This window comes from Strongylocentrotus purpuratus, unplaced genomic scaffold, assembly GCF_000002235.5.
Source record: "Strongylocentrotus purpuratus isolate Spur 01 unplaced genomic scaffold, Spur_5.0 spur5_scaffold_7, whole genome shotgun sequence".
Taxonomy (NCBI): domain Eukaryota; kingdom Metazoa; phylum Echinodermata; class Echinoidea; order Camarodonta; family Strongylocentrotidae; genus Strongylocentrotus; species Strongylocentrotus purpuratus.
Genome location: NW_022145613.1, coordinates 36273313 through 36289486, shown reverse-complemented (window position 1 = coordinate 36289486; position 16174 = coordinate 36273313). Strand labels below are relative to the sequence as shown.

At 34.0% G+C, this 16174-nt stretch overlaps 1 protein-coding gene across 1 annotated transcript; it reads left to right on the top strand.

Annotated features, from left to right (window-relative positions):
* The first annotated feature begins 588 nt into the window (after window positions 1-588).
* Window positions 589-10337, top strand: LOC100894140 (leucine zipper protein 1). Its single transcript, XM_011662823.2, has 13 exons — window positions 589-644; window positions 933-990; window positions 2543-2674; window positions 3522-3578; window positions 3916-3998; window positions 4449-4575; window positions 5258-5383; window positions 5885-5987; window positions 6696-6796; window positions 7430-7506; window positions 8133-8337; window positions 9245-9336; window positions 9836-10337. Exons 2-13 carry the CDS (start codon window positions 979-981, stop codon window positions 9948-9950), a joined length of 1230 nt encoding a protein of 409 aa, XP_011661125.1. The 5' UTR covers window positions 589-644; window positions 933-978; the 3' UTR covers window positions 9951-10337.
* The last annotated feature ends 5837 nt before the right edge of the window (window positions 10338-16174 follow it).

The window sequence follows — 16174 nt, the reverse complement described above, 5'->3', positions numbered from 1 at the left end:
TATATTTGGTAAATTATCATATCGATCCGGCCTGGATAGATATCGCAAATGCACTTCAACATTGAACATTTGGGCATATATTTCTGCTTTTTTGCAAATTTAAGTTGAAGTATTGCCATCTTAACCTTTGAAGGCAATATTTAAACAATATCGAATTGATATTTTCAATCCAAAACCCTTACTTAAGCACGGCTATATAGGCGATCGGGTGCACATTTCTTGTATTCACCGTAACTGTGGCAAATTTGACCCTTAATTTGGAGGGGTGTGGAAAATGAGATTTTAATTTGCTTTCGAGCAATACTGAAAGGGGAAATATTTTGTATTTGACCTTCGTTCAGCTTTCCATTAAGATAATGTTGTATTTTCATCGGATATGGTCTTTTTAAAGTAATGGTAGCATCTACAAGGCACCATACATCTCATGCAAGATATTAACAGACTTAAAAAATGCTTCAGTGTTAACTTGGACAAAGAAATCAAGTTTGTATTTTGATTTTGAATTAACACTGTTTGGTTTCATTTAGGAAGCAAGGTGTGTTTATTGTAATAATGTTCTCATCTTCAAATGATTTTTGTTTTGTTCAGGCCTTCTTGATACGGCCCATGAGATCAGACAGATGGACAATCTACTCGTTGAGGAGGTAGGCATGTCTTAAAATTTATATAGCTTGGGATGTACACGTAAGAGTGATACAAATTAAATTAAATATTGAATTATCAAATAGAGCAGAGTCTGATTTTTAAAGTTTAGTTTTATTGACTTTTATTAATTAATTCAGTTTGCAAAGTGCAATGAAAAGTTGTGAAAATGGTTAAGATATTATTGCTCTTTTCCCCCATGTGCTTTTAGTGAGGCAATGTATGATTTCCAAATACTGTCTCTATTTTGGATACATTTATGGATATTTCCCTTTTTTTCAATTGAGCAGGTAGGCACAAAAGACGTCAGAAGATCTATGAACCAGACAGCTGGAAATGCCATGGAATGTAAGTGAAAATATATGAAATTAAATTATTGATGTTATCATTGTTGTCGTTATGATTGCATCTTCATCATTATATTTTCTATTGATTATCTTTCTTCTTTCATTTTGAAACACCTTCCTTGTAGTGTGTTTGTAAAACAATAATGCATGAATGTGTGCTTTTGCCCCTGCTCCTAACAATGTTACTCTAACTCTACCCCTGACAACATGAATAACATTAAGTTTTTAACCAGAGAATGTGTTTAATTATGGTCATGTTATGTATTTTGTCAACTAAACCACATTTGATTCATGCTTTCACATTCATCTTTCCATCATGTGTAGGTACATGTAAGCTAACTTCTTAAAAACGCAACTCAAACATTAATTCACACCTATTTATTACTCTTTATTCAACTTTACCTCTGTGTATGTTTCTCCTCTTCTTTCCTTTCTCTGTATGCTAGTATTTCATTGTCTGTATATTTTCTTCCCCCTTCTCTATCACTATCTCTCTTTCTCTTTCTCTTTCTCTCTCTCTCTCTCTCTCTCTCTCTCTCTCTCTCTCTCTCTCTCGCTCCCTTCTCCTTCTCTCCCTCCCTCTCTCCCCTCTCTCTCTCTCTTTATCTCTTTGTTATCTGCTAATAAAGATCTTATCATATTTGTGCTTATTTTTCAGAATCTGATTTCAATCTTTCTTTTTTTTTGCACTGTCTGCTTTATTTTTATTCTAGTATTTCATTCTCTCTCTATCTCTCTCTCTATCTCTCTCTCTTGTTATCTGCTAATAATTGTTTTATTATATTTAAACAAAGTTTTCAGAATCTGTTTTTTCTTTATGCACTGTCTGCTTTCTTTGTATTCTATTCACCTCCTTCCTCTATGTCTTGTTTTGGTATGCATGATCATCCATCCCATCATGGACCCACTTGTTTCATTTCATGTAACCTTTTCACCTGCACCTCATCCACATCAATCTTGCAGTATTGGTGTCACTTGAATTAAAGATTGCGCACGCTCTTATGAATAAGGTGAGGTTCATGGACTAATCATGTTTGTTATCTTCTTTGATGAAATTTATATTAAAAAGATTCAACTTAATCTTGTACTAACCATTGTATCTGGACATTTAGATCACTATCTGTGATGCTTCTTCTTATGATTGTTTTATTTGAGCTTTTTAATGATTTTCTTTAGTTGATCATAAGTATGTTGTATTGAAGGTTACGGGCTAAAATATTTATATATGTTTGCCTCTTTAATCTTTCTCTACTACATGATTGCATCTACATCTACATGTACTTGTAAATTCTTATCTACCTGGCCACCTCTTTTATTTCTTTTAATGCATATTACTGTGTCTTTTGAGCAGCTTATTCAAATTACTGATAACAGGAGGTTAATCAAAATCTGTGTCTCAAGATCCATCACATTGTTGCCCAAACAGCTCACAAGCTATGGAATATAATAGATAGATGATGAAACAAATAGCATTGTTTAGTTGGAATGTGCCAATGCTATTAATTTTTATGCCGTTATTGAATAGTGTAATTTTTCGTGATTTGTACCTTCAGCGTTTAGAAATAAAGGAAGCACTCACAGCCAAGGTGAAGACATCTGGCACAGTACCTCCCTGTGTAGACTACAACGGGGACGTGGATAAACTCTACCAGGAGAACCAGCAGTTCCAGGAGAGGATACTCAAGGTATATAACCATCTTTGGTGACAATTTTGAAAAAAAGTTATCTAACCGATTTGAACCTCGTTCATCTGAAGCAGTACCGTATTTGCCGGCGATAAGGCTGCAGTGCCGTATCAGCCGCACCCCCGATTTTGATTGTCAAAGCCGGGATTTGATCTCTTGCGTATAAATGTTGATTTAATTTAAAATCACCGCCTTAGACCGCTCGGCCATCCTGCACTGATGCTAGTTAATGTAGTTTTTTGTGATGTATACATTGCGCCTCTCTCTTGTGTATTGAAATGGATTCAAAATAGCAACTCGCGTGCTGGATGCTTCGCGGCAGCTCCGTTAAACGGGCCCTTCTTTTACTTTTGCAATGCATTGGCACGAACTTAGATCAAGATCTATCGGCAGATGTTGTTTTTGGAAGTTTATTTTCGTCTTCATGTCAACAATGCAAGATAAAATTGTTGGTAAGATTTGTGGAAATGTATAGTTATTGTACTGTTCGTAGATCTAGTCCCATATGTGCAAATTCGTGCTCGTTTTGACTTACTTTTTAAATTTTTTTTTTACTCTTTCGTCGCATAGGCCGCACCCCAACTTTTTGATATTTTCTCTTCCAAAAATACTGCAGCCTTTACGCCGGCAAATACGGTATACCACCTCAAAATCTACTGTGGCAAAGTAAAATGACATAAGCATAGTGTGCTTCAGATTTCTGCATATTATAAACATAGATAAGTAAGGATGCTTAGGTACTATTGTTTCACACAGCTACTTTTTATGTTCACCTCCATTTACTTCCAATTATGTGTACACACATTTATGTAACTTTCTGTTTATTGTTTTCTTTATACCATACTAGTATCATGACCAGATGAATGCAGCTCAAGTCAGCTTTGAAGAAATGAAAAGAATCAATGTAAGTAACACTCTTGAAGGGTAGATTTATTGGATTTTATTAATCAATGTTTATTTTGCATTATATTGATAGGTTCATCATGTGTCTTCACTTAATTTGAATCTTTGATTTTTTGGCCTCAAATCATCTGTTCCATAGTTTGAATTAATTGACTGTATTATCATCTGCTCAGTGCCAGAAGGACTAAAGTGCTATTATTGAATGTCATCATATGATATGAGAATACAGATATTTCGACTCTCTGTTCTCTATTTTCCAAATGAGTTAGGATATGATAATACTCTTTTTACGGTACTCATTAATTTTGTGCACCTGTTTGTCTATGGCTTGGCTAAAGGAAGAGAAGTACAATTCTTTGTTGGAGAGACACAAAGGCCAGATCCTACAAGCAAGCAACCTACAGAGGGAGCTACGATCATTGTAAGTTAATTATCCATCAATCAAAATGGTAATGGAATATTTTCCAGCATGTTTTTACTTTCTGTATAGCCTCCTTGAGAATACTATCTATGGTATGCATCTTACAGTGTTTACAAATCATATTGGTGTTGTACCCCTATATAGGACCTACAAATAATAATTATGCATTGTGTCACATGACCTGAAACTGTGATGTTGACGGAAATTTTTCTGCAGAGGTGAGACAGTAAGCATACAATGAAAAATCAACCTCAGTAGATGGGTATGCTGTTCAGTTACAGTTATTGTTAAAATCAGATTATGGTGTGTTTCTATTGAAGTTTGTACCTGGAAATGATCTGTTTGAACTGGAAGGTACATTAACATTATTTTGAAATCCCGTCTAAATATGCTGTTTGATTGGCATAATCCATGTCTTTGTTATGTTTTTTCTACTTGTTTATCTGACAGAGAGACAGCCTTCCGCGAGGAGATTAAGAAGAGAGATGCAAAGCTGAGAAACATGAGGATGAACCAAGTAGAGCAAGAGCGTAATCAACAAGTTCTTGTTTCAAGACTCAACAGCGTTGAAGAGGAGGTATACAAACAAGCCCTCTGGGGTTTTCAATATCGTAATGGGTCACAGCCAGTGCAGTTTTGGGGTCACAGAGAGTATGGATATACAGTCAAACCTGTCTATAAAGACCACTCAAGGGAGACAAGAAAAGTGGTCTTTATAGACAGGTGTTCTTTATGTACAGGTTCCTTTAGTACAGGTTTGAATGAAAAAACATATTTATAGGAAACAAAAAATGTAGTCTTTACAGACAGGTGGTCGCTAAAGCAGGTTTGACTGTATGGATGTTCACATGTGTTAAATTGTTAGGGTATACTCAGACATGGGTGATTCTTTCATGTGTATTCAAAATTTGCTCAATTTCATAAAAAGTAAAATAATATACAGGATGTATAGTATGTATTAGTGTTGTTGATGTAGAGTCTTACACAAAGACCCTCCTAGACTACCCATTCACCCACTTACAGAAATTCATGTGATGCCTAAATGAAGGATTGTGATGCTAAAGCTGATGCTCCTGAGAAGCTGTTTTTTTTGCTTCAAGTCTAGGTCGTTTTTTAAAGAGATGTAGTAATTCTAACAACTATTATTTTAAAAGTACATAGATTTTTCTTCCCTCTGCAGATTCTATTTTTGGTAACATGCAATAGTTTGTTGTTCATACATGAGAGTGATATTTGTATTTTTGTTTTGTTCCTGACAGCCCCGTCTGACCCTGAAGAAGCCTAACGTTGAGCAGATGAGGATGAAAGTCAGCGATCAACTCAAAAATCTAACCATGCTGGAAGATGCCTTCAAAGAAAACAAAATATCACAAGAACTACACGCAGTAAAAACAGACTTATTGCTTTTTATGAATATATGCATTTGCTGAGTCGAATGTGTCTAAATAAAGGCAGATATTTTTCACAACAGAAAAATATAACAGATTACTCTGAAGTAGAAAATTTGTGTATTCCAAATATGACTGATAATAGCTAAGAGTTTTGGACCAAAGTGAGGTTGACGCTAAGAGGCATCCAAAATCTCAGTCCAGTCCCCCCAAAATGTTTTTAAAAATTTACATATGGCTCATGCATTAAGACTTCTAAAAATATAAATCCAGACCCCACAAAAGTTAATGTGGGGCGCTGCCAAAGTTGCAAAGTTGTAATCCACATATTCATAACACTGTTATGATTTAAAATCATCACAGCATTCTATAGTCATTATTTACTTCGAAAAACGACCTCTACCATCTCTTAGACAGTATCCTTTCACAGTGCAATGTTATGAGCAGTTATCAAATTATCTTTCAATTGAGTCCTTTTGGGGGGTTTGTTTCTTGCAGATAACTGTTAATATCATCAACCAAACTATGGAGGTACCTGAGATCAGGCTAAGAAGCCTCTTTGAGAGATATATCACATTCAGGAGACTACAGGAACAGAAAGGTTAGTTTGCCTTCAACAATGCTGCTCTTAACCAATTCTCTCTTTCCCATAGGTTTAATACAGGGACCACCCAGCTCCAGGAGGCAATGGGTTATGACTTTAAGTTTTGCAAGGTTCATCTGGGGGGTGTTTCACAAAGCCTTTTTTCAATGACAAATAACAGAAATCAGTGACAAATCTGCTGATAACCAACCAAAAGCAAGGATTGCAGTAGCTTAAACAAAAACTGTCATTTGTCACTGATGACCAGTTTTGTGAAACACCCTCCTGTTAATCTCTTTTCACTTCACAATGGCTGATAACTGGGATTGTTATTAACCTTAAGAGGGAACTATTTATGGATTGTTCTATTTTTTTTTTTTATAAAGATGATACAATTGTGACATGTATGTTTAGTTGGGAGGGAGGGGGGGGGGGAATGGCAGAGCTTGAAATTATCCTTTCATTTTCAGATTTAACTGTGATCTAGAGCACTTGGAAGGATGGGATATTGCATTTTAATGTAAATTTTAAGCAAAGAAAATAATAATGTTAGTCTAGAGTCTAGTATTGCTAATGATAATATGTTGTGAACTCTTACATAAAAGATTTCTTCATGTATTATATACAAATGTTTGTTCATAATTCTTCAAACTTTTGAAAGAGAAATTCATTGAATATGCATTGAACTAACAAGTTGCAATAACTTATATTGATGATTCTTGACAGAGGAATTATCTGAAAAGATAAAAGATACCAAGGCTGGAGATACAGAGAAAGACAAACGACTCACTACCTACCTAGAGAGGATGGGCAAACGAATGAATGCGGTAAGTTGAAGTAACTCAATTAAAAGATTTCTTTAATTAGGACTCTTTTCATGTATTAAAGCTCTTGTCACTCAGTTCAATTTTCCCAAAGTATGATAAGCTATCGCTTCCTTCATTATCCAGGTTATTTGCAGAAGGTGACAATAGAATTATATCATTTGACCTTTCATAAGGAAATGGAAGAACAGAATAAATTTCTCTTGAATGGTGATGTTTGATTTATTTAATAAATTATTCAGTGGATAAGAACATTTTCTTGAATGATGTATAAACATATAATTATAATGATAATAAATATAACTTATATAGCACCAAATCCACTCTGTGGAGTGCCCAGGGCGCATGTAGAAATGATTAAAAATTAAACAGAAGCCTTTTTACATGATTTTTAAAGGAATCAGAGTTTATACACTTTTTGATGTCTTCAGGAAGGCTATTCCATAAGGTAGAACAGGTGAGCAAAGGATCTTTCCCCCAAAGTTGTTGGATCTTAAGGAAACACAAGGAAGCTGGAAAAGGAAGCAGATGAGCGTAAAGATCTCTCTGGACATAAAGAGCATTAATTCATATTTTGACACAGAGTTAATACCCTTCTGGCTCTGAACATATGATTTGTATTTTATCCTTTTTCAGAGTATCGATAAATGGAGGGATAAGAGAGAATCTCTGAAGCAACAGAGAACAGAGCTATATGAACAGATGTTGGCCATGTGAGTTATTTTATGTTTTATTTTGGAACTAGATGCTCCATACAGTTAACGGAGATGCTTTTATTTAATTCTCAGGTAATAAAAAAAACTATTAGTGAGGTACCATGATGAAGAAAGTAAAATATACAAGCTATATGGTTGCAGGGCCCTCTGGGAGAACAGTATTAATACTGATGAGGCATCCCTGGGTAAACAAGACATATTATTATTATTATCTTTGATTATATATTAGACCTTGCTTTTCTTCACATAAGGATGTGCAACTGTCTTGTAATGAAAATATGTACCTTGATGTGTATCTATAAACATTTTCAATTCATATTTTTTCAGTTTATAGTATTTTTGTTCAAAATAGTAATCATTTGACAAACTGTATTCGATTGATTGAAATGGGAGTTGTTTATGACAAATCAGAAACGATATGTGACAGGCAATCATGTTAGCGTACAGTGTTAATATCAGTATGATACAATATGATTTCAAAACATTCTATGGTTCATGTGCTAAATCCCTGAACACTGACAACAAGATTTTCTGGTATTGCTACTTTTCTAACTCTACTTTTGAAGTACAAAGTGGGACAGATGGATTAGATGAACATGCTTTCATCATCTTCTTTTATACAGCTTTGATGCAGTAACACAGGAAGCCGGTATCAGTATGATCCGTCCCAGGACAGCTACCTTCAAACCTTACAAGCCTCCGAGCAGACGACGGAAGTCCAAGATACAGCCTAGCGGTATTCATATGGACCTATCTGGTAGTATGGCAAAAGAGTCTGTCATTGGGACCAGTATGGCCCTATTGGGAGAAACTGGACCATTCTGGAGGGTGAGTAAGGCCTGGTCTAAATAGGTGGTCTTGGAACTTGGGCAGTTTGTATTTGTAGTAAAAGCCAGTAATACAAACACTGATAATATCATTGGTAATCAAGTACCTGTTTTATTAAAATTCTCTTGTCTGTACATAAAAAGGTGTAATTCAGAACGCTATGGAAATATGCATGATCAGAAAGACAAGGTTGGTAGTCTGCAAACTATTTGACATTTTATGCAGTGAGATGTATTTCTATTTCCATTACAAATTTGAATTACAATTAATCCCTGGTTAATGGTGTGGACTTGGTGTGGACTTGGTGTCTATGTATGCAAAATAATCTTGGGAAACATCCTTTAATAAAGTGTTTCACATGATTTCTATTTCTAAATGTTAAAGCCTCACTGCACTACCTGTAGCTACTTGCTCCCTCTATATAAAAAATAATGCCCAAGTGGTGGCCGTTGGTCCCCCATGATCCTCTCTTTCTTATGTTAATTAAGAGCTGAGTTGATGAGATAGCCACCTGTCAGTGACCAGCAGGGTGGTCTAATCTCTCCTAGCCGAACAAGTGCAGACGGGCTTTAAAAGTCTTTCACAGTAATAATTCTAATATTATGGACAATTAATCCAAGGTATCACCATGGAATGTGTAATTTTTAATCAATTTCCCATCTTCTTCTTTCACCTTGAGTTGGACATACATGTACATGTAACACAGGAAATGCGTTTTCATAGATGTATGTGCTATGACTAAAGATCTTAACCATGTTACATGAAAGGCTGCGATCAAGTGCGAGTTACAAACAATATAAAAACAGCTCTCCTTCATAACCCTTTGCACAACAGGGTACAGGAGAATACCTGAATGTGTCTAAAAAAGTTCTTACTTTTTTCCTTTCTTTGTCACTTTTCTGTTCAGATGCCTGCCAACTGGGAAGCAACAACTGCTGTGGTGACCGTCCCTAAGATGCTGGATATGGATGTCAATACAAGACGCAAGACAGCTCAGGAGTACGCACATATACCTCCATAATGTAGCTTTGCTTCTAGTTTAGCTCAGTTTATTGGAACTGTATATTTCTTATGTGTTATAGAGTTCTTACTAATGTTTGAAGCTGTAGACACGTCCATGTGTGTCATTCTGATTTTTATCAACAATTTTTTAACCCATTTTCGCAATTCGAGTCGTAGCCACGTTGGTAATGTCATATAGCAAGTTATCAATCAACATTTACCACTCTCATTCCGTGTCTTTAATGGGTACTTTGTCAAAAAATTATATCTTTAATTCCGGTTCAGAAACTAGGGTAACTTTGCTCAAGCCAGGGCAATAACTACTTTGTAGGCGCCTTGAGCAACCTCTGGGATGGATATACATGTATGCGCAATATAAATGTAGCTGATATCACAAAATTGTGTCTTTCGGATTGTACAAAAGCATTGAATGCACACATCTTCATCCCTTCACAATCTCACACTCTATTTCTCTCTTCTTCACCTTCTCTTTCAGTGTTTTATTGAGACTTGGCAAGGGCGATGACTCTCGTAACATCAACGCTCCAAGAATCAATAGAGAAGCAACCTTACCTCCTATTGCCTCCCTCTTTCCTCCAATCTCTAAGTAATGTGTATGGCCTGAACTCTACTATATACTCAGAATATTTGTACTTTTATACAATGATTCTTGCATCACAATTGCATTGCTGTATTTAATTTGAGAATAGTATTTTATTAAGCTATGGAGGATATAGGTCTATTGGCCAACTTATAAAAAGTTATAAAAGTGCAATACAACTAGGTGCTGTAAAAGGTTTTTATGAATTATTTTGTACTAAGAATTCAAAACAGAGAGTGAAAAACATGAAATCCATGTAGTTTTACTAATATTGAAGTGATTTTAAATTCATTGCACACAATCAAACCTTTTTGTGGTTCAAGAGAAAGATGCATGTTTCTTTTGAGATCAATTACAGTTTAATGTTGATGTTTTAAAAAATACATTTATTATAATACACAATGTACAATATTTCTACTGTAGGTGTTATGTGGATAAGCCCTGATGCAGTATAAACCCAGAACTACCGGTATATGCTTGGTACATGCAGCTGATAAGTATATTTTATTATCTATCATAGCTGAAAAATTGATTGCTAAACTGTTGAAAACATCTGAAACATTTATATTAGTAACATGACAGCAAGAATTTTGTATGAATGTCAACTTCTTTTGATACAACGAAGCATTAAAGACGGCAACAGTCGTGTATGAATAAGAAAACTTATCTCCGATTGTTTTCAATGTGTGTTTTCACTTTGGTTGATAATTCATGATTAAAATATTAGAATATGTTTCTGCTAATTAACATGACCAGAACTATAACTTCAAAGGAAATACTTACATAGATCTCACAGATGCATATATACTATACACTCCCAACTCGTGGCTCAAATAAACATGAAATATGAAAATAAATAACAGACAAAATAATCATTGATCTCTTCTTGCAGAATTGATATTTTAATTGCAAATTGTAATCATATGGTATCTCTTCATAGACACACATACACGCATAGGAAAATAAATGCCCACATCTTGCACTTCAGTTGAATGCATTGCCTTTCCTAGAATATACACTGTATAACAAACCACTCAGATTGAAAAGCATGGAGAATGCAAAATGATTCCAATTACTTGACCGGAAATAAAAGTTATAAGGGATGTTGACACTAAGGTCCGAATACAGTTATTAAACATTTTAAAATATTGTGATAATCTGCAATGTATATGTACTGAAGCCCATTTACCGAAATAATAAATATATGGCACCTAATACATGTACATACAAAGTATTTCACAAAGCAAGGTGATAAGCAATTTAGTAGTAAGATGTTTCAGGGTTTGTTTTAATTGCACTTCTTTAAATGTTAACATCTGTTGGAAATGTCCAGATTAAGTTATAGTATATTAATATCCCTTACAGACATGTAAGATATATTACTTTCAGCTTACAATAATCAGTTTGTTTGGAATGAGGCCGTTCTTAAAATATCTGTTCCCACTCATTTCTTGATAGACTGAAGTGGAGTGCTGTGAGTAACTTTGATTACAATGATGGTGCTACATATTTCCCCCAAAAAGAAGGAAACAAAAAGGTAGAAGATACCATAGAAAAAGTGACAACTTGGTGAATAAGCAATGCAAAAAATAAAACACTTGTTAAAAAATAATATATATACAGGTCTCTCCAGTGTACACATAAAATAACTCTGTTGTTTCTATTATACTCCTTTAAAAAAAGTTATTTAAAAAAAAAGGAAGAAAACAAATAAAAAACATACTATCACCAACTTTTTAGCACATACACGTACTGGGTACATGTACCTGGTATATAAAATTTGAAATACATCAATCGTAAAACTATACACCAAGAATGAAATTGTATATTGAACTTGTGGGAGACCGGATAAATGAAGGATAATTCAACAGTATAAGGCAAATCGTGCTAGAGAAAAGCATTGTGTGTGATCAGTAAAATAACTGTAAAAGTAGTGTCAACTTAAAGATTTAAAAATGCCACGATATATGTTTGCAGAGAACATAACATGTACATCTTAGACTACCTGCTACTACATGCACATCTCTCTTGTTTTGTTTTGAGTGGTTTCAAAATGTACCAATCATCTAAAAAATAATTTGTGAACACCTACAATGTATACAATCAACCTAAAAAAAGATATTACCTGGCATTCTATGGGTTAATGGTCAAGAAGTATGAAGAAATAAACCTGAGGATACAGAAACCAAGTTTGACTCTGGTTCCTGTAAGCATGTACAGGTGTGACAACTAGTCTACATACTTGAGAGTGTATTTGTACTCACAACGTTTCCTCATTCATTGTAGAAGAAATATTTGAAGCTCTTATTTTGATTACAGTACAGTATCCCTCGCATGCAGAGCAATATATTTTCTGGTTATAAATTGGCACACTTTAAAGAAACCCTGTTTATAGAGAACCATACATTAGCTTTACCACACGTACAGTGTACCCCCAAGTTACACATTGACTCTTCACACATACCCACTTGGCCCAATTAAAAATAAAACCCCAAATATCTTTACATATAATCTCTAGTATATAGCCTCAAATATATTTCCTTATGTAAAATACTTTAGATTTTTTTAAATTCATATTTACCTGAACTATTTAACTTATGTATTTCTTTGTTTTTTATCTTGTTTTTTATGATCATGTGTATTGTTGTATTTGCTGCATCCCCAGACATGTTTGGTTTTCATGTCTGAATAATTACAATACAATACAATACAATACCTAAAGCAATTATTGTCCGATGCTCACATCTCAAAATATACACACTATCACTTATTTGTAACTTGAAAAGCACCAAATTGAAGTGTTGCTATTCACTTTCAAGATAAGAATGTCGTTCGAAATACTGTATCAACTGATCTACTGAGCTATTCGGCAAATCATATTAATTTATTGACCTCTCATGTATGATTACAAAAAAAAATCATGAGATTATACACACAACGTCATTCCTAGTAAGCATGTAAAGATTTACATGGACATCAGTACTGACAAACATGTACTCTAATCTTCTGTAGTCTGTAACACTTTGGCTAGATGCTTGTACATTTCTTCCTGTTAAGGATGATCCTGTGCAATGTCTATGTATGTGACATACGTCTTTTATTTCATTATTTTATCTAAAGATGAACAAAATCTCTTGATAAGATCACTGAATGAGAAAGAACAATTAATCAATAGACATTTTGAGGAATATTTGTTTTTGGATAAAATAAAATGAGAAAAGACACAATACTGGACTTATTGTTCATTACGATATACCTTTGGAAATACTAATACATCCTTCTTTCATTTTAATTGAAATATATCAAATTAAATTGAACTGGATCAACTTGTGTAATCCTGCTTGACCCATTCAAATATCCACATCAACTCCAACACATCACAAACTCCTACTCAAGAATTAGCTGATATACTAGAGCACTTTCACACATCTCCACTGTAAACACAAAACCTTTTCAGGTCGCTTACATCGAAATATCTTGCTTCAGATAGCTAGCATACAAACAAAATATAGTTATTGCACATTTTTGTTTTGTTCTCGAGGCAAAGCTTAGTTAGAATTGCAAAATACAAAAGTCATAAAATACACAACAATTTGAAAGTTGAGAATTTCAAGATTGAATATGACAAACAATTTTCGCATATGTGTCATAGATGATCATAGCAACGCTGAATAACCTTTAATTTTACATCTCTAAAATAGTGAGTTTCTAATATCTGGCAGTTTCACAGGTACATGTACCTTATGTACACAAAAATAAACGTTAACTCTATTCTTTTTTACTTGCATAATACACATTTATCCTTAAAAATAACTCTTTTTTCCCTAGTATAAATATTATTGCTTGCTTAGCCTGAATTATAGAACAAACTTCAGTTTAATACTTTTATTTTTCTTGCAGTGACTCTCAAAGTCTTTAATTTGAACTTTGTGAAATATGGTAATGTATATCACTAGTTTGAAAGAGCAATAATGGTATTGAATAGATCATTACCATAATGAACAACTGCACACATTATTTCCTAATATGTTTGTTATTATAACATTTTAATTTACCTGCTTGTAAAAACTGCAATATGATCATTTTAGAAATTCAACTACTGTGGTAAAATAAGTAATTTCGTTATATTTACAATGCTTTTATCTAAATTAAATTTATCTGTGTGCACTAATGTTATTCTGATCATCTTGATGCTTCAATTGCTCCTGTGAATTAAGTGATAACCGTACATCCATACAGTTATATATGAAACTTAATATACTGAACTCTGCTACATATACATAGCATCACTTTAATGTCCAATACATTTACATCATCGACCTGATGCAGTCATACGACTGAATGTCGTTTACATTTACATCAGGCAAAAAATTGTCAACTCGTAAATTTAGCAGATAATAATTCTTTCACACTCAGATTTTGTGAAACAGGAATGATATCATAGCATAGCACAGCACTGCACACTTGCCACTTAACACGTGTATAAAATTTTGCATTGAACTAGTCTCTTTATACTAAAAAATAATAATACAAAACACACTATATCAAGATAGCCCTAAATCAGTCAATATATCATCATTTGAATTGAGCAATATAAGCAAAAATATCTTTGATATATGTAGTTATATTGCTTACCATAAGCAACATATATACATAGACTCCTAGATCATATTTTTTGCATACAACTTTAACGTGAAAATATCAGCTCATCTATATACATAAATTATTTGACACATTCTCTACTATAGTTCCACATTTTTCTAATTCCATTAAGTAGATTTCATTAAGTTGTTTTTAAATGGGCAGTCCACCCTAACGTGAAGGAAGAAAAACAGGTTTGTGAGAACAGAGTAAACAAAATACATAATAGGAGTTATTTTTTTTTTAGTTTTAAAGATCACTACAACAGCATGACTTCATTTGTTACTAAAAAATTTGTCGTACTTTAAAAGACTTATACATGTATGCTCTACATATCATTGGAAGTGTGTTTTTATTATTCATCCTGTATGAAATGAGTGCTTACTTTATTCTAAAAAAATAGATTGAAATATTTTGAAAAGATGATATAAATTTAATGAAGAGCTTTCAAGGAACAGCAGACATTTACCATTTAATGTAGGGATCTTCAAACTTAAAAAGTCCCTTGTTCTACATCACAATTCTCTCAAACTTTCACTTGACCATTTCTCTGATCTAAACATTTTCTCATGGTTGACTTCCACTTCAGAACAAGGGGAAAAAAAAATAGTCTACCAATGAGACCTTAAATATTACCTTTAATATTGATATTAATACAAGTCCACTATATTGTACGAACGACCATTAGACTTACGTGCACATGTGCAGGGTCAATCTCTGTCTTGCAACTAACAGCCAGAAATGCCATTTGTACATTAACTCAGGCATGGAATTATAATGAAGTTGTGCAAGATTAGGCCAAATGCATAAAACGGCATTTCATTATGTTTTGCTTACTGCCTGCTGTGTAGAGAAACAGGTGAAAGCCTACAAATACTGCTAGTATAATTATATGTACAGGCTATCATCTAGATTCTAGCACATTTCAGTAATAATAATAATAATCTGGCTTTATATAGCGCTTAAAACGGAATACCGTCTCTTAGCGCTTTACAGATATTATTACCCCGGTTATCGCATTCATTCACAAACAATGTGCACCATCTCCATTCTCTGCGGAGTATTCCTACCATATGGTCACAGTGAGGGCATAGGCAATTACTAACAAATGCTTTCGTCATCCTACCGGGTCCCCATTTCTCTCTTGGGTATGGAGTGGCAAAGTAGATTAATGCCTTGCCAAATGACAATAGTGCAGTGTCGGGGATCGAACCACGGCCTTTGTAATTCAAGTCAAGTGCTTAAACCACTCGACTACGACACTTCTACTTAATGGTACATTTCTCATCAAGGTGATAGCTCCTTATGAGCAGACTACATGTACATTCATGAATAATATAGTGATATATATATAATAATAATGCAGTAATATTCCAAAGTGAAACTTTATAGCAGGCTTAGTAAAGTGATATTGATGTTTGCAGTACTCCTACCCCCTGCCTTTATCCCAGTGACAGCATTTGTCTTAAATCATGTACACAAATGAAATCTTTGTGGTGAATGAGAAAGACTATGGTTAGGAAAAAAGGGTGATACAAGTATCATGATCACTATTCTCAACTAATACCAAATCTGATGTACATGTATTAGCTT

What these genes read in the sequence shown, in the direction of transcription:
- LOC100894140 (XM_011662823.2), top strand. An exon ending in AAGAAATGAAAAGAATCAAT is followed by an intron (nt 3,579 to 3,915) that starts GTAAGTAACACT and finishes GCTTGGCTAAAG; the next exon opens with GAAGAGAAGTACAATTCTTT. An exon ending in AAACTGGACCATTCTGGAGG is followed by an intron (nt 8,338 to 9,244) that starts GTGAGTAAGGCC and finishes TTTTCTGTTCAG; the next exon opens with ATGCCTGCCAACTGGGAAGC.